At 59.7% G+C, this 24,927-nt stretch overlaps 1 protein-coding gene across 1 annotated transcript; it reads right to left on the bottom strand.

Moving 5' to 3' along the window:
- Positions 1-4: 4 nt before the first annotated feature.
- UNC5A (unc-5 netrin receptor A) lies at positions 5-23,633 on the bottom strand. Its single transcript, XM_036847309.1, has 15 exons — positions 23,534-23,633; positions 16,005-16,226; positions 10,258-10,401; positions 9,905-10,008; positions 9,563-9,743; positions 7,977-8,141; positions 6,741-6,929; positions 6,333-6,635; positions 3,471-3,558; positions 3,077-3,245; positions 2,680-2,913; positions 2,401-2,550; positions 2,153-2,317; positions 1,343-1,521; positions 5-1,107 (listed from the first exon to the last, which is right to left on the bottom strand). Exons 1-15 carry the CDS (start codon positions 23,631-23,633, stop codon positions 942-944), a joined length of 2,559 nt encoding a protein of 852 aa, XP_036703204.1. The 3' UTR covers positions 5-941.
- Between the last annotated feature and the right edge of the window lie 1,294 nt (positions 23,634-24,927).

The raw sequence follows: 24,927 nt of genomic DNA, 5'->3' as shown, positions 1-24,927 counted from the left end.
AAAATCCCTACGCGCCCTGGCGGCCGGGCAAGGCTGTGTACATAAGGCCAAGTGTAAGTGCACGAATGCACTTAAAACAGAGTCAGGGCACAAGCTTCACATGACAGGCCCCGCACGGGGGCACCGGCCAGCCCCAGGAACGGGCACGCCACGGCACGCACACTCGCCATTGTCCAGCCCGGGACTCCCGTTGCATATTCACACGCCCCGTCGGGCAGGGCTCCTCGTGGCTGGGGGCAGGGGGGGGATCGGGGAGGAGGAGCCGTTGGGTGTCCCTGGGTGGGTGGGAGAAGGGCAGCATGTGAGAGGCAGATGTGGACTGACACTGGGCGTGAGAGACGTGAGCAGCCTCCAGGTGTACAGCATGAGATGCATGTGTGGGGGGATGCATGTGACAGGAGCACACGGGACATGCATGGCCACATGCCCGTGTGGTAGTTGTGTGCCTGAATCCAGGGGCCGCCCCCTGTTCAGCTGTGGCCCTCAGTCCCACAGGCTTGCAGCCAGGCCCCTCAGATGTGCCCCTACCCAGCAGGCACAGAAATGTTTGCATAAGGTCCAGCTCAGGCAGGAGCTCCGGGGGCCACGTCCCGAGCCCATCGTGCGCATGTATGCCTGTGTGTATGCGGCCCCCTGGCTGGGGCAGGAGGAGAGGTAGCATCACACGCACATACACACACACAGATGGGCTGCGCCCAGCCCGGGATCCAGGCACTGTCCACCCCGGGGCCCGGGCAGAGTCGGAGCAGGTGGCAGCGCCAGCCCGGCCAGGCAGGCCGTGGAGGGGAAGGAGTGCGGGCAGGGTCTGAAGGGCCAGTGTTAGGGGACAGCGTCTGCCAGGAGGGGGCCTGTCCACGCGGCTCTCCCCGGTGGTGGCTTCTGCCTGTCCCTGGCGGGTGCCAAAGCTGGTGAGAGTGTAGGCTTTGTGGGCCTCGCCGGCCTCAGCATTCGGCCTCTGACACTGTGAAGAGGCCAGCATCTGGCTGGCCAAGTCCGGCCACTGCTGCAGCCAGCTGGCTGAGGTTGCCGTTGGGGAAGTGCCGTGCCTCCCACAGGTTGAGGATCATGGCTGTGGGGCTGGGCTTGGAGGCAAAGAAGCTGAGATGGCTGCAGAAGGGAGGGGAGCCCATCAGTGGCCTGGCTTCCCTCAGGCTGCTGCCTCTACCCTCCTAGACCACCCAAGGACAGGGCCTCCCCTCACTCAGCCAAAGGGATGCCCCAGCTGCTGGTGGCTGGGGCACAGGCCCCAGAGTGCATCTTGTCCGCCCGCCCCCCATTCCTCTCCACCCAGGCTGGACTGCAGGTGGCCTTCACAGCCCCTCCCTGCCCATCTCCCACCCACCTGTCCAGGTGGAGTTTCTGGGCCAGAGTCCGCCAGTCGGCACCACGGCTACAGGGTGGGTCTAGGCTGGTAATGATCTTCTGCCGAATGAGGAAGGGGATCTTGAAGGCACTGGGGCCCACTAGGGCTGGGACCCCCCCTTCACTCTCCAGGGCCAGCAGCTCAGCGAATCTCGTGTCCTGGGAGTGGGGAGGGGTGGAGGTACCCATTAGAACTTGCCCAGACCAGCCCACTGCTAACCCCACCCCGGGGGAATGCGTGGACCACCTCAGGGCATGGGGACAGCGTGGGCACTGTTGCTTCCCGGTGGGCCAGGGCCCTGCTCACTGGAGCATTGAGGTGCAGTGACCTGCCCACAGTCACACAGCCAGTGAGCAGAGGAGCCTTCTGACCTCATTCTCCTTCCCACCCCATCACTCCTCCCTAGGTCACCTCTGCCACCCTCTGCTGACCAGCAGAACTCTGCTGATCACTCAGAACTCACTGCTGTCCTCTCACTGCCTCTGTCCTCCACACTCAGTTCCCTCATTGCTGCCTGTCTAACTCTTACTCATCCTTCCAGGCCCAGTAAAAGTCCCTCCTCAGGGAAGTCCTCTGAGGCCCCCAGGCCAGCTCCATCTCCCCCTCCCCTCCCTGCTGCTCCCACCTCCTCCTCCCCAAGTCCAACAACATCTGTCTGCATCTGTCTACGTGTGCATCTGCACCTCCCTCCCTGGGAGACTTGGAGGGAGCTGCCAAGCGGTTTCTAGGAGGTGGGCTTGGTGGCAGGGTAGGCCCAGTGGGGGAGCACATCATGGCAGTGCTGCCCACCTTGGTGATGTTGAAGTTGATGTTGAAGCTCTGCCCGTCGCCCTCCACCTGCCATACCCACACCTTGCAGGCCAGGTCGCTGGTGCTGGGGCTGACGCGCTCCAAGGTGAAGGTACAGTGCAGGTACTGCTGTGTGCCATTCCAGATGTGATAAAAGGGGATCTCCTGGGGGTGGGGGGTGACAGAGAGGCGGCATCAGGTGTGCCCAGCTCACGTGTGCCCAGCTCCAAGCACCTTGAGCGCCGCACCTGGTAGCTGACAAGGAGCTTGCTCTTCCACAGGGAGCTGGGCACGTCATGGATGGACAGGCGCAGGTTGTGGTAACTGTCCTTGAAGTGCAGGATGCGAGGCTCCTGGATCAGCTGTCCTCCCAGCTGCTTCTCCAGCTGCACCACCTCCTGCAGTGCCCCAGGTGTCAGCCAGGCCTGGGGGCTGGGAGCGCCCCTCTCTACTGCCCTCTCCCTAGGGCCAGGGGTGGTCAGCCGTCAGAGCCGGCCTCCCTGTGGCAGGGTGGGGCTGGAAGGTACCTTGAGTGCATCGTGGGTGTCATGCAGGCAGTAGACTCGGATGTTGTACTCGAGGGAGGTGCAGGCCACGGGGGCAAACAGAAGCAGCTTGAGGCGCTTGGCCGCTGCCACGCTGAGAGCCTCTCCCACCAGGGCGAATCTGCCCAACTGCTCCGTGAAGACATAGCAGGCGCCGGCCTCCAGCTGGCAGTAGTAGAGGTGGGAGGGTGCCTCCTCGCCGAGGTGTAGCACGTCCTGCAGGCAGGGCCCGGTGGGTCAGCTTGCAGCCAACCACAGCTCTGAAGAGTGGCCGGAGACTGGGGAGGGGGGGTGTGGCTCAAGGGCCAGGCAGGAAGCCAGACACCACTCTGAGCTCTGGGGGTGGGGTGGGGGTGTGAGGAGGAGGCTTGGGGCTCACCTCCCAGCTGCCTTCGCAGGACTGCTTTTTGAGGTGCAGGCTCCAGCTCTCGGGGCTGGGCTCCCCACAGTGGTCCATGGCGAGGATGACGGGCCGGGTGAGCAGGACTCCGGGGGGCCCACAGCTAACGATGGGACTCAGCAGGGTCTGACAGCCGGCTAGGGGCAACCTCAAGTGGGGAAATATGGGTGGGAAGGGAAAGGTGTCAGTGGGCCACCCTGGGACCCTGGGGTTAGGGGCTGTGGAGCTGGGTGGAGCTTAGGAGCCCCTCTTCCCCTGCCCTCCCTCGGGCCAGGCCAGACCAGGCCCAACAGTGGGGTGGGCAGGGGCGTCACGGTGACAGCAGGCAAGGACAGGACCCGCCCAGTCCCAGCAGCAGGGCCCATGCCCACACCTCACATCCTCCGGCTTGTGCAGCGTGAGGTAGATCTCGTAGATCTTTCCTCGGGGTATGGCATCTGGGGGGATGAGGAGGCTGATGCCTGTGACAGAGCGGGGGGACAGCCGGGGCTTACCAGGGCTGCAAAGACACCAAACACCTCACTCTGCCAGTCCCTCCCTGAGCCTCCCTCTGAGGACTGACTGGCGCCAGCCTGGCCTGGCAACAGAAGTGCCACTGGGACTGCCAGGCTGGCCAACCACCCGCACGGGCATGAAGCTGAGTCAGGGAGACCCCAAGAGTGGCTGAGGGAACGAACTCAGGTGGGAAATGCGTGCCTAGTTAGCCTGGGCACAGAAAACTCTGGAACCCCCAGGTATGCTGTACCTACATGCCCCATCACCCACTTAAAACCTTCCCTGCCTCCAGGGTAAAGTCCAGCTCCTTGGCCGGATATCTAAGGCCCTTGGCCTGTGGGCCTGGCCTGTGCTGCGTACTTGGCTGTTCTGGAGACACCACCCTAAGTGTGCCTCTGAGTGCTCCACCCTCCTGGCCTGCTCAAGTTCCTCCTCTCTCCCTCAGCTTGGCCACCTCTGGGTGGGCACCCCACCTCTGGTGACTTTGCTCCCTGTTGGGCAGTGGCCCCCTGCCGGTGGGGCCGGGGCCTTTAACAACCTTGCCCACTTTGGTAGCCCTCCCTAGTCTGGGTGCCGTTGCACACACGTCCTGTCTGGCTGATTCGCCTTTGTCCCAGCGTCTTGCAGGGGCAGCATCAGAAAGCATCTGCTGGGGGAGAGGTGGTTCCAGGGGAGAGGCAGGGGGCAGCACACGGTGAGGCCAGGGGCTGGGGAGTCACTCTGGGGATGGCAAGGAGCGGTCCTGCCCCACCTTCCTGCCCTTTTAGGACAGGGAGCCCCTACATCAGGAGGGGCCTCAGAGGCTCATGACAGGGAGAGGGGAAGAAAGTCTATGGCTATCCCACCAAGTCCAAAAGCATATGCATGCTCTCCAGAGTGGGCAGCTCTGAGGTGGGGTGGCTGGAATATCACTACTTCCCAGCAAGTGAAGCCCAGGAGAGAGAGGGAAGCCGGTGGTGGCGTATTTGCAGCTACTGCTCCCTTCACTATCCTGTGCTGCCTCCTGGTACCGGCTGCCAGGGTTGGTGATAGTCTCGGTGATCCACGTGTGAATGCTCTCTGTGGCGGGGGTACCCTCACTCAAATACTCATTCAGTGAATGCTAATGCTGAGTACTCAGGAAGGTGGGGAAAACCATGAGCCCTGCTCTCATGAAGCATTCAGTCCGCGGGGAGACAGATAAGTGGACGGCAGCAAAGGATGCTGGGTGTTGGGGGAGAGCAGGGTGGAGCACAGCCCACCTGGCCACTCGCCCCACCAGGGGAGTGAAGGGTGGATGGTCACTGAGCGCCCACTGTGCGCCTGCCTTTTTCTAAGAGCTTGACATGGACCATCTCACCTCATCATCCTAGCAGCCACATGAGGGGGACATGAGGCACAGAGGGAGAGCTACCAGACCCGAGGGAGAAGTAGCAGTTAAGCTAGTGGATGGGGGCAGAGAGACGGCGTGTACAAAGGGCAGCCCAGTGTATTTGGGTTCATGAGAGCCCACCGTGGCTGCCAAGTGCAGGAGAAATGTGCATGGGAGGGGAGGCCACTGCAGCTGGCCACAGGGGGTGAGTCCTTGTGGTTTTGTCATGTGGGCTTTGAAGGGAAAAGTGGAAGCCCCAGAAAGGGACATGATCAAGTGTGGCTCTAGTGAGTAAATGCTTGGAGCTGTGAATCAGACGAGAGGTGGGTGTGGTGGCCTACCTAGCCCAGGAGAGGCAGCAGGAAAGACAAGCAGGAGGATGCAGGAGCATTTGAGGAGAAAGAATGATGGGATCAGTGTGTGAATGAAGCTGGTGTGGAGGTGAGGGGGGAAAGTGAAGAAGGGCAGGAGGCCAAGGTGACCCCTAGTTTCTGTCTTGAGCAACTCGACTGTGCCATCCCTGAGGAAGAGAAAACTGGGAAGGAGGAGGTTCTGGGGGAGGGTGGGAGACGGTGCTGTTTTAGGCATGAGGAATCTGAGGTGCTGTGAGACATCCAGATGGAGCTGTCCAGGAGGCAGCTGGGTGTACGATTCTGTCACCCAGGAGAACTGTGGCTGGGGATGGAGGAATGGGAGTGATCTGCACAGACATGGCGATTAAAGCCATGGAGTGGGTGAGATCACTTGGGAAGAGGGCGCCAGGGTCGGGGGCGGAGGGGGGGCGGCGTGCTCTGAGGAACACCTACATTTAGGGAGCAGGCACCAGGAGCAGCTGGAGAGGAACAAGGAAGTCAGGGCCATGTGGGGTCACCTAAACTGAGGAAATAGAGAATTTCAGGGTGGGAGAGGAGAGTCACACCAGAGGCTGTGGCGCTTTCCCAAAAGATGACCATGGAAAGGGTCTGTGGATTCTCTGTGAAGGTGTCTCTGAGACCCTGTCCCAGGGGTTTCAGTGAGGTGGTAGGTGGAGGAGCCCCTGTCTAGGCGTTTTTCCTCTGCTGTCTCTCCACTAGTTCCCCAGCTCCCTGGGGCCTAGGGCCCGGCACACACAGGCTGGTTGGCTGTGTAAATGAATGGACAGTAGTCCTGTGTCCTTGGGCAACAGAAGGGAGATAGCTCTGGCCTCAGCCTTAGTGCCAGCCCCACTGCCAGCCAAGACTGGATCCTCTCCAAAACTCTTATCCTCTTTCCTTGCTGGGCTGGCTCAGCCCTCGGGGTGAGGCTGAGAGGCATAGGAGGAACATCAAGGCTGTCCCATCCTCCTCCAGGAGGGACACATGCTAGTCTTGTCTCTTAGAGCTCCCTGGGGCACTCTAGGGTCCTTCCCACCTGTATTAGGGATCATCAGCCGGCCCCCAAGGAAGTTGAAGGTCCCATAGGCCATGTTGCTGGAGCCGCGGGGCAGGGATCGGAAGTAATTCTGGGTGGAGAGGCGGGAGACGAAGTCCTCAGCCTCGGAGGCGGGTGAGCTGTGGTGCAGCGTGTGGCGGCCGCCACCCAGCGGGCTGAGCAGGTGCCCGTTGGTGAGCTGGAACTTGGGGCTGGGCCCATCTTGCCGGGGACACAGACTGCCCTGGTAGGTGGTGGTGGTGGTGCTGAGGTCTGGCTGGATGGTGAGCAGATGGGGATTGTCTGCAAGGATCAGACAGACTTAGAGAGTGGCATGGGGGGCAGCCCTGTCTGGGCGGCCCTTGGCATGGGGGTCCGGCACAAGTGCTGGGGACAGGGGCACCCCACCTGCTTTGCTGGGCTTGATGCTGACGGGCTGGAAGCCTGAGGTGAGAATGGATGAGTCGGCCACATCCGAGTCCAGTCCCTCCTTCTTGCGGCAGTACACAAGAATGAGGACGAGCAGCAGCAGGAGGAGGCACACGGCCACGGCTATGAGGCCCACGTAGAGGGCCACGTCCTCTGGGCCGGAAGCAGCTGTGGGAGAGAGTACAGGCTTGGGTGGGGTAGGGTGCAGGAGGCCGGGAAGGAGAGGTCAGCGGTCTACGCCCCAGGAGGATGAGGCCGCCACTTCTCGGGCATCAGCACCAGTGGAGCAGCAGACGCTGGCAGCAGGGAGCATGGAATCGGCACACATGCATTCCAGCCCTGCATCTGCCACCACCTTGCTGTGTCTCTCTGAGCAAATTTCAACCCTCATGAGCTCAATTCATGTTGAAGTTGCTGCTGATGGAGAGTGGAGGAGGGGAAGAGCCACTTTCCTGGGTGGCCTGGAACCAGGATGCTAGGCTGAACCTGCTCTTCTGGGTCCCAGGGCAGCTGAGACTGAGGGTGAGCTCCTAGGATCCCCAAAGCAGGGGATCTGCTTTCTGGGGAGGGGGGGGCGGTCTGCCATTCTGGTTCCTGGCCAGTCCCTGGGCCAGGAGCAGGGGTGCTAGGGCTCTTCTCCTTGTCTGCTTAGCCCAGGCCTGGGGCAGGGCTGAGGAGAGAGTGATTGACTGCCTGGAGGAAGCTATATTGATTTTAGAAGGGCTTTGCATAATGGAAGAAATGTCCATCAGAAAGGAATTGACACAGATAATTAGGTTTTTAATTGAAAGAATGGGGGAGGGTGTGTTCTAGAGACAAAATCCAACAGAGATCTTTAATTGTTAGTTATGGCCTTGTAATTAACAGGCCTCACAAGTCTGGTGTCCCCACAGGACTTGTGTGTGCACTTGGGGGACGGGGCGGAGGTAAAACTGCAGGAGAAGACAGGAAGGGGGTTGGGAGATGATCCCAGAGGCCGGGTGTGCACAGTAAAACCTCCAAATGTATGCATGTCTCAGGGCAGGTATGGGAGGTATTGGGGTGTATGTGGGCACATGTTGGGTGTGTTAGGGATGGGGTTCCCCAAGGGTCCTGAGCTTTGAATAGGGGGTGCAGCCTGTGGCAGGGGACTGATCCCTTAGCTACCACCTCCCCGGGGCAGGCTCAGGCCAATTCTGGCAAACTCAAGAGGATTCCCGGGTGGAGAGGACTCACTGTGCACGCAGAGGTCACTGGTACAATTGCGGGTGTCCAGGTCAGTGCCTCGGCACTCCTCACCTCCGTTGCGGGGTGCTGGGTCAGAGCACTCGCGGCTCCGCCAGTGGGTGCAGTCGAGCCCACAGGCCGACCACTTGCTCCACGGGCTCCAGCTGCCATCCACTAGATGCGAGACAGACATGGACAAAGAAGAGATGGCGTGGTCAGCCCAGGGAGCCAGTCCAGGCCGTCTGCCAGTGTGGCCCCGCTGGGCGTCCGGACCTGGTGCAATGTCAGGGCCAGGGCCAAGCCTGCCAGGCTGCAAGCCCTCTGGTGTCCAGCGGGCCTGGATGATGCATGCTAATGACAAGAGGCACGATGACACTGGGCCTGCTTGGTTCTACCCACACCGGGGGCCATCCTGGCCCTGGGGCAGTGAGGGCACTTGGTCGCACAATGACCCTCTGATCCCAGGCGCAGGTGGTTCTGCAGCACCAGGCTGGGGCCTGCCCCACACTGACTGTACCTGTCCTGACTGCACCTTAGACCCTGTGACTCAGCCCCTCTGCTGAGGCTGAGCCTGGACACAGACTGAGCCCTGCCTCCGATCACACTGAACCCCATCCTGGCCTCAGACTGTGAGCCTGGCCCTGCGTGCGGGCGGGTGGGATGGAGCCATGGGGAGCAGGCCGGTGGGCACGATGGAGCCAGGGCACGGAGATGGTGTGGTGAAGAGCGATGCGGGAGGCGGCAGCTGCTGGTACCTGGGCACAGGGTGGCGCAGGCTGTTTTCTGGACATTCTGCCCCTCACAGAAGGCGCCCCCGTTGAGAGGCGCCGGGTTGGTGCAGCTCCGGCTCCTTTTCTGCCAGCCGCGCCCACAGCTGGCGCTGCAGACGGACCACTCGGTCCACGTCGACCACCCACCGTTCACTGGCCGGACAGAGAAGGACTGGGGTCAGGGAGCGGGGGCTTCCTCAGACACACTGGCCCAGGGGCCGGGGCAGGAGGACAGAGGGGCTGTGAGCTGGAAACGGGCAGGCTGCAGCTGTGTTGAGAGAGAGGTCCTGGAGGGGAGACCATGCTTCTGCCCATTGCCCCCAGGGCCTGGCAGCACCCGCTCCACAGCCCCTTCTCCCCGTGGGCACCAGCCCTAGCTGCAACTCCCATGCTCCTCCAACCCAAACACCAGCCTTTCACGGGGGTTACTCCCGCACCCCTCCCTCTGTCTGCTCCTGGGGATGCCCAGGTCACTTTACTTCCTACCCCGGGGACACAAGAGCACAGGCTGTGGTCTGTCACTTTCCTAGACTCCCATCCTGTCCACTCATCTCCTTCTGCACAATGGCCTCCTGCCCACAAGTAAGCCAAGGGATGGTCCAGCCACAGATGACCACCAACCTGCCCCCCATCTCCACCCAGATATGCCCCTTGGCTCCCTGACAGCCACAGTAAGTCCTCTCCCTGTCCTTCCCAGTCAGGCCACGGTTTGGCTTGCCTGGTCCTGGCTCTGCAGGGAGCCAGCCACACGTGGTTGCCCTGAAGGCAGCCCCAGTGCCTCTCCTGTGCCCGGAGCCCTTCTGCCCCACCAGCACCGGGGCCCACCGTAGACGATGACAGCAGCGGAGGCGCTGCGGCGACGAGCTACGATGTTCTTGGCCACGCAGGTGTAGTTGGCCGTGTCGGCCAGGCGGGCCTGTCGCACCACCAGGCTATGCTCCCGCGTGATGTACACATTGGGGTCCAGGGATGGGTCCACCAGGTCCTCGTTCCGGAGCCACTCCACCTGGGGGAGGGAGCCATGCCGCTGCACTACCTGACTATGCTGGCCCTGCCCGGAGCGAGAGTGGCCCCTGGGGTGGGGGATCAGCCTGGAGGGGTGGGCAGGCGGGACCCGAGACCTGGGAGCACTGCCCACCTGTGGAGTGGCACTGGAGCCCCGCTCACCTCAGCTGGGGGGATGCCCTCTGGCGGGCGGCAGGGCAGCACGATGCCCTGCTCCAGGGACACCTCCTTGGCCAGCGGCTCCTGCTCAAAGTTCTTGCGCAAATCTGGGGGAAGAACACGAGTGTCCTCCAGGCTGAGTGCCTCACGCCAGGTCAGCCTGGCTGACCCTGTCCCCTGGTCCCGCAGGGGCCATGGCACATGCCAGAAGGAAGTGTCAAGTGCCCAGGGGGACATGGGGGTGGCTGGGCAGCGTCCATAGGCACTCCCTCCGCCCATCAAGGCAGGATCTGAGGATTTCTGATGAGACCTCCTCCCCCAGTGACACCCTAGGGCCACCTCCGCCCTGGACTCACAGGCAATGCGGATGTAGGCCTTCTGACTCTTGGTGGTGCCCGAGGAGCTCCACGCCACGCACTGGCACCAGTACTCCTCCAGCCCAAACACCTTCTCCACCTGCTGCCTCGAGACATTGATGCGGACCTCCATGGCAGGCAGTCCTGAGGGTGGAGGGGTGGGTAGCAAGGGCCGGGGCCATGCCTAGCCCCCAGGCCTCTCTGTCCAGTCCCCTGCCGGGCCCCTGCGCCACCGTAGTCCTCCCTCTGCTCAGCAGGAGAGTGGACGGACACTGGGGGCAACCCTCTGCCTGGAGGGAACACTGGGGGGCTCAGGGGGAGTCCCTTTATATCACCTGAAGGTCAAGAGTGGGTGCTTCCATTCATTATACTTTGTTACCCAAGGCCTGTCTCCCTGGAGTACTTACAAAAATATCACTACAGGGGCTTCCTGTGGTTTCAGAGACAAGGGCACAGAGGAGCTTTGGGCAGCAAGGGCTGGCAGAGGAGGTGGGGCAGATAGGCTAGCCCTGGGACCTTTGTGGGTAAAAAAAAAGGGTAAGGAGCGATCTGGCTCACCTCCTGGGGTTAGTAGGTAGATCCTGATGCGTGATAATATAATAACAGCTATTAACAAGATAATTACAGTGATTATGCTGTATGATAATAGACCCCTGGGGCTTAGCAAGTGTTTCCCACATGCTGGCTTATCTTTTTCAATCTGCTCCCTTGAAGGTATTGCTCCCACTCCATGGATGAGGAAACAGAGGCTCGGAGAGGCAGTGACTTGCCACAGGCGTCCAGGGCTGTCTGCTGTCTGAATCCAGAGTAGGTTCAGAGTGCTCAGAATCCAAGGCGTGCTCAGGGTTCACCAGAGGAGGGTGCTGGGGGTGCCCATCCCACAGGGAGAAATGTTGGCGAGGGGGAGGGGGCAGCTCACAGAGGGTAAGCTGGCCTGTGATGGGTGGCCGGGACCCTCTCTACCCTGAATGGACTGGGCTGGAGGAAACACCTTTCAAGGATGGACACAGTCCCCACATGTCTGCCACACCCAGAACCAGGTGTGGGGCATCTGGGGAGGGTCCAGACTTCTGAGGACCCAGAAGGGGGGATACCAGTCCTCCTCCAGGCCCCTGGCCCTCAGACAAAACCAGTGTCCCCAGGAGTAAGAAAAGACTGTTTCCAATTTCTCCTCCTCCTGACCCCAATTTCCCTTGGGTCATTGGCTTATCAGAAAGAGGGAGAGAGGCTGGTGTTTCCATTGTTAACAGAGAAATTCAATTAGGGCTGCATTGCAGGAGGAGCCGTGGCCCAGCTGAGCAGGTAAGCTAGGAGGCTGTTTTCTGTCTTAATTTCTCTAACGTGTCTTTCCCTGACCCCTGCCCAGACCCCTCCTCATGAGTCTCTCTGGCTCCCACACTGGGCTCCCTGATTTTCCTATCCCTCACCCCTGCCCCCTCGTGAGTTCTCACAGGAGATGGGGTGTGTGTATCACGTCTGCCTGAGGTCACAATCACTGGGCTAGATCCCTCCGTTCTGGGCACTGCCTACCCCATCCTCTAAGCGCTGGATGTGTACGTTCTAGTGGTGTGGGATGAGGGCTGAGAAGCGAGAAGGGGTCCCTTACAGGGTTTGTGCATAGGAGAGGGGCCCTGGGCACCAGCCAGCTGTCAAGCACACAGATTCTTGGAGCATCTGAGAAGGAGCTGTGCACATACTTGGGGGTAGAGACAGGGTCCTCCCTCTCAGCCTTTGGGGTTAGTGGTGGGAGACCTCCAGAACATTCTGAACTGGAAACTTTTCCTCTCTTGGGTGGACAGGTCTATGGATGGACTGCTCCATCCCCCATGGTGGTTGGGGGAGCTCACGCACTACCCAGGCAGCTCAGCTCAGGGAGAACAGCACTAAATTTAAGTGCTCCTGGGACCTCCTTGGTGGTCCAGTGGTTAAGACTCTGCCTTCCAATGCAGGGGACGCGGGTTCCATCCCTGGTTGGGGAACAAAGATCCCACATGTCTCGGGGCAACTAAGCCTGTGCGCCGCAACTACTGCGCTTGCGTGCTGCAACAAAAGATCCTGAGTGCCGCTACGAAAATCCTGCGTGCTGCAACTATTTGGCTGCAACAGCCAAATAAATAAATATTAGGAAAAAAATCTTAAAAAAAAAAATTTAAGTGCTCCTATTTCTTTTTCCCTGTCTCCTCCCCACTTCTGTCCTGCCATCTCATCTCCTTCTTGCTGCCACGAATAAGGGCCAAGTTTGTCCATGAGGTCTAGATCCAGGCGGTGCCCTGGAGCCCCACAGGCTCTGGGAGGTGGGGAGACCCAGAGCCTGCCCTGCTGGTCCTTGAAATGAGGGGCTGTGCCCTCCCTGCTGCAGATCAATGAGCAGCCTGGCTCCTGGGAGCAGTTTCTGGGCACGGCTGTGTCCGCACCTGCCTGGTAAATGTGAGCAGATACTAGCCTTGGGGAGGGACAGGAGGATGGAGGGGTCCCTGCTGGCCCAGGCCCAGGAGCGTGTTGGGTGTGTGCAGGTGTGTGAGTGCTGTGGGCGTGTGGGGAGGCCCTGGTGTGGGCATGCTGAGGGTTTCTGGGAGGTGGAGGGGTGGGGGTAGGGGGCTCTGAGGGCAAGCGAGGGCTTAGGGTACCTTCTTACCAAACTGCTTCTAATAACCAGTCGGTTTGTTTAATTCATGATAAATCACACTCCCAGACCGGACTCCAATGCTTGGTTTTGCAAATTTCCAGCTTTTACACTATCAGTGGGTTTGGGATCAAGAGATTTCAGGCTTTGGTCCCCTCCCCCTGGCCTTCTGGATGGAGAATGGGGGCGAGCAAAGGGGAGATCAGGTGCTCTCTCCTGGGGTGTCCACCCTGCCATCCCCACCCCCATGCAGAAATGGGTGGGGCTGCAGATTTGGGCTGACCTCTGACCCCGCCATACCTGCCTGACCACAGAGCATTCCTGGCTCAGGGTCTTGGGTCTGTGTGTAGCATGGTGGTGCCGCCCATGGCCTGGGCATCTGTTTGTGGGTAAGTGAGAAGCCTATCTCTTTGCCTCAAAACACTCAATGGCTTTGGGTTGAGAAGTCAATAAGATCAATGAAAATTCAGATGTGCAGGCCATGGGAGGCCTGAGGTTGGATGCTCAGAGCAGGAGGGGGCCCTGGTGGCTATGGGTAGGACGTGTCCCCGTGAGCTCTGCTCTCTGCCTGGCTTTGAAGGGAGCAAGGCCAGGAGAGCCTGTTGGGGAATGTGGGCTGAGGGCTGGCCTGGCCTATGACTGCTATGTAGGCAAGAGCCTGGGTCTCAGCCAAGCCATGGATTCCAGACCTCGTGATGGGAGGAGACAAGGAGGGGTGTATGTGGGAAGCCAGGAAGGGGAGGTGTGAGCAGTTTGGGGCTGGCCTGGCACCTTCCAAGAGGTTCCAGGACAGGCTCTCAAGGCTGTGGGGAGACAGGTCTCTGGCTGTGGCTTGCTCTTCCTCACCTGTCCTTTCCTTGGGGGACCTAGCTCAGCAGCAGGAGGACTCATAATGCTGCAAAGTGGTGCTGGGCCCTAGGCGTGGGGTAGGGAGAGAGGAAAGACCTGCGGCTGGGCTCCACCTGGGTGTGAGAGATCTCACAGCTTCCCTCACCAACCTGCAAGGAGGCCATCCTCATCCCCATTTTACAGATGAGGAAACTGAGGCCCAGGGAGGGAAGGGGGGCTTGCCGCAGGGGGCACCAACCCCATGCATTCCCCTCCTGAGAGTGGGAGGCAGAGCTGGATCACCTGCAACAAGAGCCTTGTGGGCTAAATTCTTAGCGCCTCACCCAGGCCTGGCACAGAGCAGGTGCTCAGTTAAGACCTGAGGACTGCAAGGAGGACACTGCCAGCAGCAGGTGTGTGTAAGGCCAGGACAATGCAGGGCTCAAGGACCTGGGCAGGAATCACTCACTAGGGGGCTGACACTTGGAGGGAAGAAGACCAGCCCCTGGTGACCCTGGCAGGGGAGGATGGGGCGTGACTTTTGTGGACCAGAACGCCTGGTTGGAGCCCTGGACGAGTCAGAGCCATCTGTAATAGGACAGGCTGGCTCTGAGGACTAAATCACACGCTGACGAAACTCAGGGCTCATCTGCTCACATCTGGGTTCTTGTGAGAGCTTCCGAGTTCACCAGGGCAGGGCCCCCTCCTCCAGTCTCCCTCTGCCTGGCACCAGCTTCCCACAGTGCAAGTGTGGCTGCAGCTTCCTCGTCTCGCCGACCACCCCCTCAACCCCAACTTCTGCCACTCCAAACTTGGGCCTCTGGCCAGCCTGCCGTTCCCTGCATTTGTCCTTTGGCCTGATAAACAGCCATTCCAGCTGGTTTTAAGACTGAGGTTGGATGTTACCACCCCACACCACCCCCACTCCAGGAATCCTTCCTGGGCTGCCCAGTCCCTCCCACCAGGAGCATGGGCCACCCCTCTGGGCCTGTGGTCCCCTGCCTGCCCTTGGCATCAGTGTGAGCTGTTCTGGGTGCCACCTGCTTGCCCCTGTGACTCAGGCCTCACTCAAGTGGCCGTACCCGGCACAGGGTCTGTGCGCTGTGTGTCTCAGGCTGGCTGAGCCTCGGTGGGAAGGGGCTCAGGACTTAACCTGAGGGCTCATCGTGTGTGTGGGCTCCACAAAGCATCAAGGCAAAGGGGTAGGAAAATGAGCTTAACTGGGGTCCAGTTAGCGAGGAGGAGAGGCTGTTAGCTCTGCCGGGCCTGTTCTCGGGGAGCATGGAAACCCAAACAATGGCTCTCTGCCCCCATCCCCATTGCCTACTGCCTAAGGCCAGGGCTGGAGGTGGGGAATGAGGTGTCCCACAGAAGGGGCACTTCTTGGGTCTGCCTCCCCTGTCAGCCCCCCACACTGGCCCCGAGTGTCACCCATAGCTCTGGTCATGTCACTCGGTAGCTTGAAATCCCACAGGACTGCGACCTCACTCCAGAGCTGGACGGGTGAGGCTCCTGGATGCACCACTGCCCGCTGCACACACTCCACACCCTCCCTGCTAAGCCCCGACCCGCACGCCGGCCCATCTGCCTCCAGGGCTTTGCTTGTGCTGTGTCCCTTTCTGGGGGCGCCTGGGACGCCCTTCTCCTCTTCTCGTCCTGACCAGGTTTACATATCACCTTCCCCGAGGAGCCTCCCTGGGCAGCCACAGATCCCAGAACTCAGTGAGAGGTCACTGTGCTGCCCCCATCTCCATGGGGCTGTGTCTCCAGCTCAAGGGTGGGTGCTCAGGGAACGTGCCAACGAACGGACCAACGAATGAACCAACAGATGCACAAAGAAAACAATCACGGAATGTGAGGTCCGTGAGCTCTTCCATCATCTGGGATCCACTCTTTTCAAACCTTTCTCTGCTGGCGCCACTTGCCAGGCTGCCTCTGGGTCTGCCTGGGCTCAGATGCAGCGGCAGGGTCCTGCCCCCGCAAACCCACAGAGCACCCTGGGGCATTTTGGGGCGGCTTCTCTTTTTCTCACTCCCCCACCAAGTGATGAAGTCTGGTGAGGGTGGGCCTCCCAGGAAAGGCCTTGGTGTGTACACAGTGGGTCCTAGGTGTGGGAGTCCTGCCTCTCCTGGGGACCTGGGGTGGTGCACACAGAGTGGTGAGTTTCACCCTGGCCTCGGCTCACAGGCATGCAGCAGGGGCAATGGCAGGCCCCTCTCTGGGCCTCCATTGCCTCTGAGGCTGAGACTCGCTCCCCCTTCGAGTGACCCCGCCTGGCGCCCCAGCCTGGTCTCACCGCTGCTCCCATCCGTGCTGCGCTCGATCACGTGGTCCACCTGGCGCACCCACTCCCCGTTGCACTTGAAGAAGATTTGCGTGGCGGGCATGGCCTTGCACACCAGCAGCACCGGCTTGTTCTTGACGATGTACACGTCCTCGGGCTCCACCAGGAAGTCGGGAAGCAGGTCTGGGTTAGAGCCGGGCACCGGGTTGGCCACCGTGGCACTCTGCTGGGCCCCTGCAGCAGAAGCAAAGGGGGCAGGTGAGCTGGGGCCTCTGCTGGACTTGTGGGGTCCTCCCGGGGTTACCTGCCTGTTCAGGGGCTGGGACTGAGCCAAGAGGAGGCAGCCAGTGGGGCCAGGCTCTGCCGCTTCCAGCCCAGCAGGCTGGGTCCCCTTCCATAAAATAGGGGAAGAAGCAGCCCCCTGTGGAGACAAATACGGAAGTGCCAGCACACAGCAGCGGTCAGGGCTCATTACCACCCTGGTAGAAAGAAGTTCAGGTATCTGGTGAGGCAGCCCACTGCCCTGGAAGGCCCCGGGGGGAGAGAGGGAGGGAGGGAGAGGGCCCTGGGCAGCCTGGGGCTAGGGAGGGCAGGAGTCCCTTCCTCTGGTGCCCTGGCTGCCTCGGGGGCTACTTCCGGGTTGCTCCCCATTCCTGGCCCCTGCATGTAGTAGGTGCTGAGAAAATACCAAGTGAATGACGGAGGGGAAGAGGCTCTGGCGAGTGCACATGTGAGGGGTGTTGGTGGCAGTGCTACAGGAGAGGCCCCCGAGAGGGGCGACTTGGGGTGAGCCTGGGCTGCTGGGTGGGTCTCCGGGAGGGTGGGAGCCAGGAGGGTGTGTCTGGGAGCCTCAGGGGCCCCGGCCATGTCCCACCCTTCAAGGAGACCAGAATATGGGTTTCCTTCTAATTTTAACTGCAAACCACAGCCATCCCACAAGTCATTTGTTGCTAATTACACAGGTAATTGGCTCTGAGGCTTTGGTGGAGGTAACCCTCCACAGCAGTCTAACCGTCTGCTCGACCAGCAGGACCCTTGAGAGGGTGGGGAGGGGCGGGGGGGGGAGTGGGAGGATGGAGAGTGGGGGCACCCTCAGCCTCCACACCCACCAAACAGGCCCCTGACGGCCTGGCCTCTCTCGGGGCTGCAGTGATTTCCCCCAACACACACTCACAACCAACAGGGGGCTCTGGGCATAAAGAGGGAAAAGCTTGGGCTTCAGAGACCCATCTGCTCCCTGCTAGTGGTGACCTTAGGCGGGTTACCCATTTTGTTGCCTATGACACCTATGGAGGTCCTGTCTGCCCCGTGGGGGAGTCTGGAGCTGCCTCACGCAGTCGGCCTCCTGGCTCCACTACCTCCTTACGGGCAGCCCCAAACCCATGGAGGGCTTCTAACAGGGAGGCCTGGCTCCTCGGGCCCAGCGGGCATCCATGCTGCCCCTTCTCTCTTGCTTGCACAGGGACCCTCTCTTTCCAATGTGGGAGTTTGCCCTCTCCACCCCAAGACTGTGATTTTGGGGAGGGGATCTGTGCCTGGTCCTGTAGGCGCCGGGTGGGTGAGCTGGGAATGTCTGCAGAGGCTGAGAAACCTGGTGTGACTTCAGGTAACCCCTGCTTGTTTCCTTGCCTGCAAAATGGGGGATGGTACCCAATTCTTAGGGCTATCATGAGGATGAAGTGAAAAAAGGCACAGTGCTCGGTAAATGTTGGCTGCTAGCCGTACCCAGTGCTTTTGCACTGACAGTGGCAAAGGGCTCCATCTCCTTCAGTAACTCTCCTAGCAATCTCTTCAGGGGTGGGGACTGATGAGGAAACTGAGGCACAGAGCCAGCAGGTGTCTTGCCCTCAGTGTCTGCAGCAGTGGGCTCATCCACCCCTCCTCCTCCACATCCACCCCTCCTACTCCCACCCTGGCCTCTCCCCAGCCTGTCTCCCCCCTACCGCCTGCACTTTCTGCTGCTCCGTAATGAAGGCTAAGCTGCCAGGGAACCACGCTTGCAGTTGGGAAGACAAGCTCCCCTTGTCCCGCCCTGCCCCATCCTGAACCGCCTCCGTGGGGCTCTGCCACTCCTCAGGCCTCTGTTTTAGGTCTCGTGTTTTAGGCCACGGCATCTTTCCAGACCCCAGGGCTGCACAGAGGAGGGCTAAGCTTGACCCCTGAGCAGGGCCCACAGGGAGCTGGGGGCAGGCATCACAGGCTCCAGAAGGGCACGCGAGACCTCAGTGTCAGCTTCCAGGCCTGCCCACGCCTCGCCTCGCAGAGGCTCAGTTTGATGGCCTGTGTCTGCCTACTGGCTGGGAGCTGGGAAGGCAGGGGTCCCAGCTGGGGGTATGGGCAGGGAGAGGGCACATGGCCCCCCCCCGACTTCCCTATTGATCACCGCGCCAAGCACTGCTCGTGTCAGCCACCCGCTGAACCCAGCACAATCCCTCATGTCTGCATTTAACTGCTAATGAAAAATAAATGTACTGTGACCAATAAGGGACATAGCTCACTTCTCCTGGGCCTCCGCCACGCCACGCTGGCATGGTCTCCCCTCCCCATCCCCCTGGGGGGGCATTTATTGGGTGGACCCAGGGGCCCCCTCCAGGCTGCAGTTATCCCGCTGGCAAGGACACTCTAAGGCCATGGGTGGGGGTAAATTCAGCCCCTCTTGGGGCTGCTGGAAGCTTCCTGGGTGGCCAGAGCTGGCTTCCCCTCCCTCTGGCCCCTTTGCCCACTACATGACCTCCACCCTTGTGGTCGGCACCTGCAATCTGCCCACCCCCCTCACCGTCCCAGTTAGGTCTCTCACTTGGACTAAAGCACAGTGAGAGCCTTGGGTCTCTCCCTCTCCACGTCGCAGGCCACTAGCATGAGCTATCTTTCCCTTTGACATGAAAACCTGTTCTTGTCTATCAAAGATAACACCAAGCAGTGCATGCTCAGTGTCAAATGATATATGATGTTTTCAAAAGGGCACGGACTCTAGTTCACTGAAGTCACCACCACTCCCTAATGCCCCCTTTCTCCCTGCCGGCACTTTCCTACCTTCTCCTCAGGGCCCAGTTCTATCGTCACTTCTTCTGAAAGAGGACTCCCCCACCTCACTCTCTCAGGAAACCACACATGCCATTTTGCCCCCTCTGCATCTAGGACCTGTCCTCACTGGTTCTGTAGCTCTTATCACAGGTGAAGCAAGCGTGTGGCTGAGGGCTGCCTAGCGCTGGTGTTGGTGAATGGGGACTTGGATTTGGGTGCCTACTTCTGCTCCCTTCTGGCTGTGAGGTGATGAGCATGGGAGGAAGGCTTTGCAAAGCAGATGCACTGGGGCTGCGGGAGAGCAGGCAGGGGCAGGGCCTGCTGGCCACACAGGCCCTGCTGTATCCCGAACTCCACCCCTCAGCTCGCCAGAAGCTCCGTCCACCACACCCTCGCCAAGTCTCTCTTACTTGCCCAGCCACCCCTTTGGAATTCAGTTAGAAGACTTCTTTCATTTACTAGCAGATCCCTGAGAACTTGGTCACTGAGAACTGCCGATGGGGCTGTATGGACGCTCAGGGCTTGAAGTGGGAACCCCATTACCAGTGAGCCTTGGGGCTGGCCAGCTGGCTCCCACCTGTCTCAGGAGGGCACTGGCTGCCCGATCAGCCCCAGCCGGCACCCCTGCTCTGGCTGCCCATGAAGGGTGGGAGCCCCAATCCTAGCAGTCCCCACCTACAGTGTCTTCTTAGGGGTAGCAAGGGAGACCACGTCGTGTGTGAGAGGGGTGTGTGTGTGTGTGTGTGTGTGTGTGTGTGTGTAGGGAGGCTGGGGGCCAAAGGGGGATAAGAGACCCCTGGGTAATGGGTCTTGGCCAGAGCTGAGCCTGGGACAAATGCTACCTTCTCCCTCCCCTCCCATGGTGCTCTTATGACCTGAAATGTATTCATTCATTCATTCTTGCATTCATTCAGTGAATACTTATTGAGTGCCAGGAACTGTTCTGGGATTTTGCAGTGAGCAAGAGAGACACATCCTCTGCTCTCAGCCACTTTCATTCAAAATGGAGAAGCAAAAGAAAATAGAGGATTCAGAAGTTGCCTAGGGATCTGAAGCAGGTAAAAAGGGGGTGCTATTTTGTAAAGGGTGTGGGTGCAAGGGCTCTAGAGGGGAAGAGGGTTTGGGGTAGGTTCCTCTGTGGAGGTGATGTCTAAGTGGACCCCTGAGGGCCAAGGCCCTCCCTGGCCTGGAGAAAAGTGCTTTAGGAGAAGGGAACAGCAGAGGCCGTCCGACAGGAAGGAGCTGGGTTTGTTGTGAGGACAGCGAGGAGGGTGGCCAGGGCAGAGGGAGTGCAGGGGAGACAAGTAGGAGGTGAATCAGAGAGGGAGCAGCGGCCTGATTTGGAGTTTTATTGGGAAGGGGTGAGGAGCCTCTGGGGGGCTGTGTGCAGGGGAATGCTGAGATCTCCCTGCATGAGGAATGGGTGGAGGGAGGCAGGCGTGGCAGTGGAGAGTTGGATGGGGAGGCATTCTGTGGAGTGGACCATGGTAGGCCCGTCCCATGAGGTCTATCTGGGAACTCCCACCCAGACGTCCAGTCTCAGCCAACAAGCCACCTCCTCCAGGAGGCCTTCTTGGATCCATACTCTTTGTCACTTTGCCCCTGTGCCCACACTGTCCCCTAAGCCTCCCTCCAGGGTACATGCCATATTCAGGACTGGGCACGCTGCCTCCTCCACTAGACCGTGAACTCGCTCGGAGCAGGAGCCCAGGTCTGACCTGGATACTGATGGAGTGTTTGTTGAGTGACTGAATGACCGCCCCCTTTTTTCCCTTGAACTTCAGAAGGTTTGCCTAAGGGTGGGCCCCTTCACTCTTGTCCTGCAGGGAGACCCAGAGAGAGCTCAGAGCGGCCCACAGGCAGAGTTGTGGGCAGGGAGAGGCTCTGTGCTCCAGCCTGCCCTCCGCCATCCCCCAACATGCTGCTGCTCTGAGGTTGAGCCCCCCTTTTCTCACCAGCAGCCTGGGATGATAAGGCCTACTCGTGTAACACTGAGGCCCAGGGTGGGTATGAAAGTGCTTTCAAATGTTTTATTTTTCAAAGCACCATGAAAATATGAGGTGTGATTAATCAAGCTATTAATGAACTCGTGTTTTCTGAGTGAGGACTCAGTCTCACGGAGCAGGGTAGGAGGGCTGGGGGCAGGGTGTCATCTGGCCTCACTCATCTGGGAGTAGAGAGCACTGCTTCTCAAGAACAGCCCTGCTGAGCCCCTGTCCATAACTTGACAGGGGCTCCTTTTTATCCCTCCAACAGCCCCGGTCTGTGTCAATGGCAAAGGGGAGGGGCGGCAAGCCCCTGCTTTCGCTACTTCCCTGAGAAATGTTCTGGATTTGAAGTGGGGTGGAGGAGGGAGAGGGGGCTGGGGGCCTGGCAGCCTCTGTCTTTCTCTTCCTGGCTGTCCACCCAGCATTGCACCCCCTCACCCCTGGGCACCTATGCTCCCAGTCTCCCTGGCTCCCTGGCCTGGAGATATGCATTTGGTCCGTCCGCTTGGGGCCTGGGTGTCCTGCTCCACAGGCCCAGGCGGGGAGAGGAGAGTCCACAGGATGGCGCACCACGCCCTTCACCTGGCATTCGAGGCTCTACTGGCCCAGGGCCTGAGCTGTCACCTGGCCTTGACTTTAGGGCCTCCCTTCAAGTATGTAGGATGGCATCTAGACTACTTTCAATTCTGCAAAGGCTTGTGCATACTCTGTTTGGGACCCTGCCTCCCTCCCCTGTCTGCCTAACAGTACCCGCTTTTCTGCAGGGAATGCCTGGCCCTCACCCTACTCAGTCCATACAGTCATTCGGTCCCGGTGGGCTGACCCCATCTCTGGCCCCAGAGGTGGGTATACTACACTGACTAGTTCCCAGACAGGAAGGTCACCCCATCCCCATAGATGGGCCTTCAGGATTTGGGTTGGGCTGCTGGGAAGAGAGAACCTCTCTTTCTGCTGGGCCGGTCCCGCAGGCTTTGCAGGCCATAGGAGGCCAAGTGAAAGGGGAGGCCATCCACGGGTCTGAAGCAGGAGCTTGGAGAATGGAGACAACCAGGGAAGAAAGAGCTTGACTCCTCGCTGTGTTGAAAGCCTGGGATCCCAAGAAGCCAGAAGGCAGAGCTACCCCTGGATTCCTTTCTTTGCCTAAAGCTAGCTGGAATGAGGATCCTTTCATTGCGTTGATCTACCCCCCTTCTGCTCTCTGCCTGGGTGACTTCTACTCGTCCTTCAAGGCCTGCTCAAACATCCCCTCCCCCAGGAAGCCTTCCCTGACCCCCAGACAGAGCTGGCTACACCTCCCCTGAGCTCCCACAGCCCCTGGCCGAACTCGCCTCAGTACCTCCCACATCATATGGCCACCACTTATGAATCTGTCTCCCCATGCACACTGTCAGTGCCTTGAGTGCAGGGATTGAATGGTGACGTCCCTCCCAACCCTTGAGCATCCCCAGAGCCTAGCCAGGGACTGACACATAGTGAGTGCCCAGCGAGTGTTTGTTGAATGAATGTTGAATATCATTACCTTGACTGGGACCAGAGCCCAGAAAGGAGGGCTGAAAGAGGGGGACACACACTCAAATTTGGCTGGGAGCCAGCTCTGTTTACCTTCCAATCAATCAATCAATCAATTCTAGAAACACCCGTGCTGGACTGTGGGGAGATGGACCAAGGGGACTGTGGAGAGGCTCACGTGCAGGGTCCAGGGGAGACAGAGGGGGCTGGGAGCCATGGCCACAGTGGTGGGGGACAGAGGGGGTGCAGACACACAGAGGAATGGGGATTTGTGCCCTCCTGCCCATCTACACCCCTGTGGCCTGAGACGGCTTCGTTATTATTTTTTAAATGTGGGCCTTCCCTGGTGGCGCAGTGGTTAAGAATCCGCCTGCCAATGCAGGGGACACGGGTTCGAGCCCTGGTCTGGGAAGATCCCACATGCCGCGTAGCAACTAAGCCCTTGCACCACAACTACTGGGCCTGCGCTCTAGAGCCTGCAAGCCACAACTCCTGAAGCCTGTGCACCTAGAGCCCGTGCTCTGCAACAAGAGAAGCCACTGCAATGAGAAGCCCGCGCACCGCAACAAAGAGTAGCTCCCACTCGCCGCAACTAGAGAAAGCCCGCGCGCAGCAACGAAGACCCAGTGCAGCCAAAAAAAAAAATGATGAGGGAGCTTCACTAGGAGGCTCTGATAAGCAGGGTTGAAATCTGCATTTGCTGTTGGAGACACACAGACAGCGGCGGGGTGGAGGAATGGTGGGCAGGAGGCCCCAAGACGACAGATCTGGGGGGCACATGAAGAACCCTGAGGTTCCAGGTGGCAACTCAGAGGCGTGGACCTGCCTGCAGGTGACGACAGGGTGCCATGAGGCCAGAGCAAGCTGGGGGGTGCGGCCCAGAATTCTTCCAAATCCATCATGTAAAAAACTCTGCTCTGCCCACCAGCTGCTTCCGAGGCTCACCGACTGCTGCAGACCCCTGTGCCGCCCCCTGTTTCTTGAGCCTCAGTTTCCTCATATGGGGCAAATAGCACTGACCCAGCCCCAGGACGAGGTGGGTCAGGAACGACATCTTGCCCAGGGCCTCCAGGCGTCCACCAGTGCTTCTCTTCTTTCGCTTCCCGGCCCCATGGTCCATCCCTCAGTCATCTGTCTCCCTGGCTGTGGCTCCAAACGTCTCAGGACTTCCGGGAGGGAAGGGACGGGTCTGAGTGCAGGCTCTTCCGCCCCAGCGCACAGTCAGTGAACAAGGGAAAGGACGACTGCAGGACCTCCTGTCGGGGAGCACGCAGGAGGTGGAGGTGGCAAGGTGGGGTGACAGCCCCTCACGGTGTCCCTTGGAAGGGAGGGCTGCTCCCCTGACCCGTGCTCACACACAGGCGTGAGCGGCACTCCGGTTTCTATGGTAATGTGTGCACGAAAGCGTCACAGAAGCGGCAGCCACCTTCCCCAAGATCGGAGGAAAGTCACCCTCTTCCCCAGTGGGCTCCAGGGGCCTGGTCACAAGGACAGACACAGGCGTCACGAGGAGGACATGCAGACAGGCTGAACTGCAAAGAACAAGGTGGCTGGGGCTGGGCACGCTGCCACCTTACCCGTGTGGCTTGTCCTCTGGCATCTGCACTCAGGTGACTTCTACCCGCCCCTCATTTCACAGACAAGGAACATGAAGCTCACGACTTGCCTAAGGTCACACAGACACAGAGGGCAGGTGCGCTCTCCACGCCTCCCGGCCCAGGCCAGCCTAGGGCAGGAGTTATGGGCCTTTCCTGGACCAAGGTCTGGCCCCACCCACCACACCACCCCTTGCTCACTTGGCTTACCTGCTGACCCTTCTCTGCTTCTTAAACCCTCCGAGCTCATCCCACCCCAGGGCCTTTGCACTTGCTCTTTCCTCTGCCTGCAACACGCTGCCCCCCGCTCTTCCACAGCTGGCCCCCTCTAAACCCTCAGGTCTCAGCTTCAACTTTATTTCCTCCAACAGGCCCTCCTTGACTGCCGTGTCTGAAGTAGGCCCTTCTTTTGTGTTGTTGTTTTTTTTTTTTCTGACCATGCCAAGCGGCTTGCGGGATCTTATTTCCCCGACCAAGGATCAAACCCACGCCCCCTGCAGTGGAAGTGTGGAGTCTTAACCACTGGACCGCCAGGGAAGTCCCTGAAGTAGGCCCTTCTAACTCAGCAACGCCCCCCTTTCCCAGTCTATTTTCCTCATAGCTCTCACCGCTATCTGATGTCATCTTGTTTGTGTACTTGTTTGCTGGTTATTGTCTAGGTCCCCTTCCCCTGAAACGTGTCATGACAGCAGGGACCGTGCTTGTCTTGTTCACAGCTATAGTCCCAGGCCTGGCGCATAGTAGGTGTTTGATAAACATGTGCTGAATTCATGAATGAACAAACTCGGTCTTCCAACTCTACGCCCAGAGCCCACGCTG

This window comes from Balaenoptera musculus, chromosome 3 (genome assembly GCF_009873245.2).
Source record: "Balaenoptera musculus isolate JJ_BM4_2016_0621 chromosome 3, mBalMus1.pri.v3, whole genome shotgun sequence".
NCBI lineage: Eukaryota > Metazoa > Chordata > Mammalia > Artiodactyla > Balaenopteridae > Balaenoptera > Balaenoptera musculus.
The sequence above is the reverse complement of the archived record's forward strand: the minus strand, read 5'-3'. Positions and strand labels throughout refer to the sequence as shown.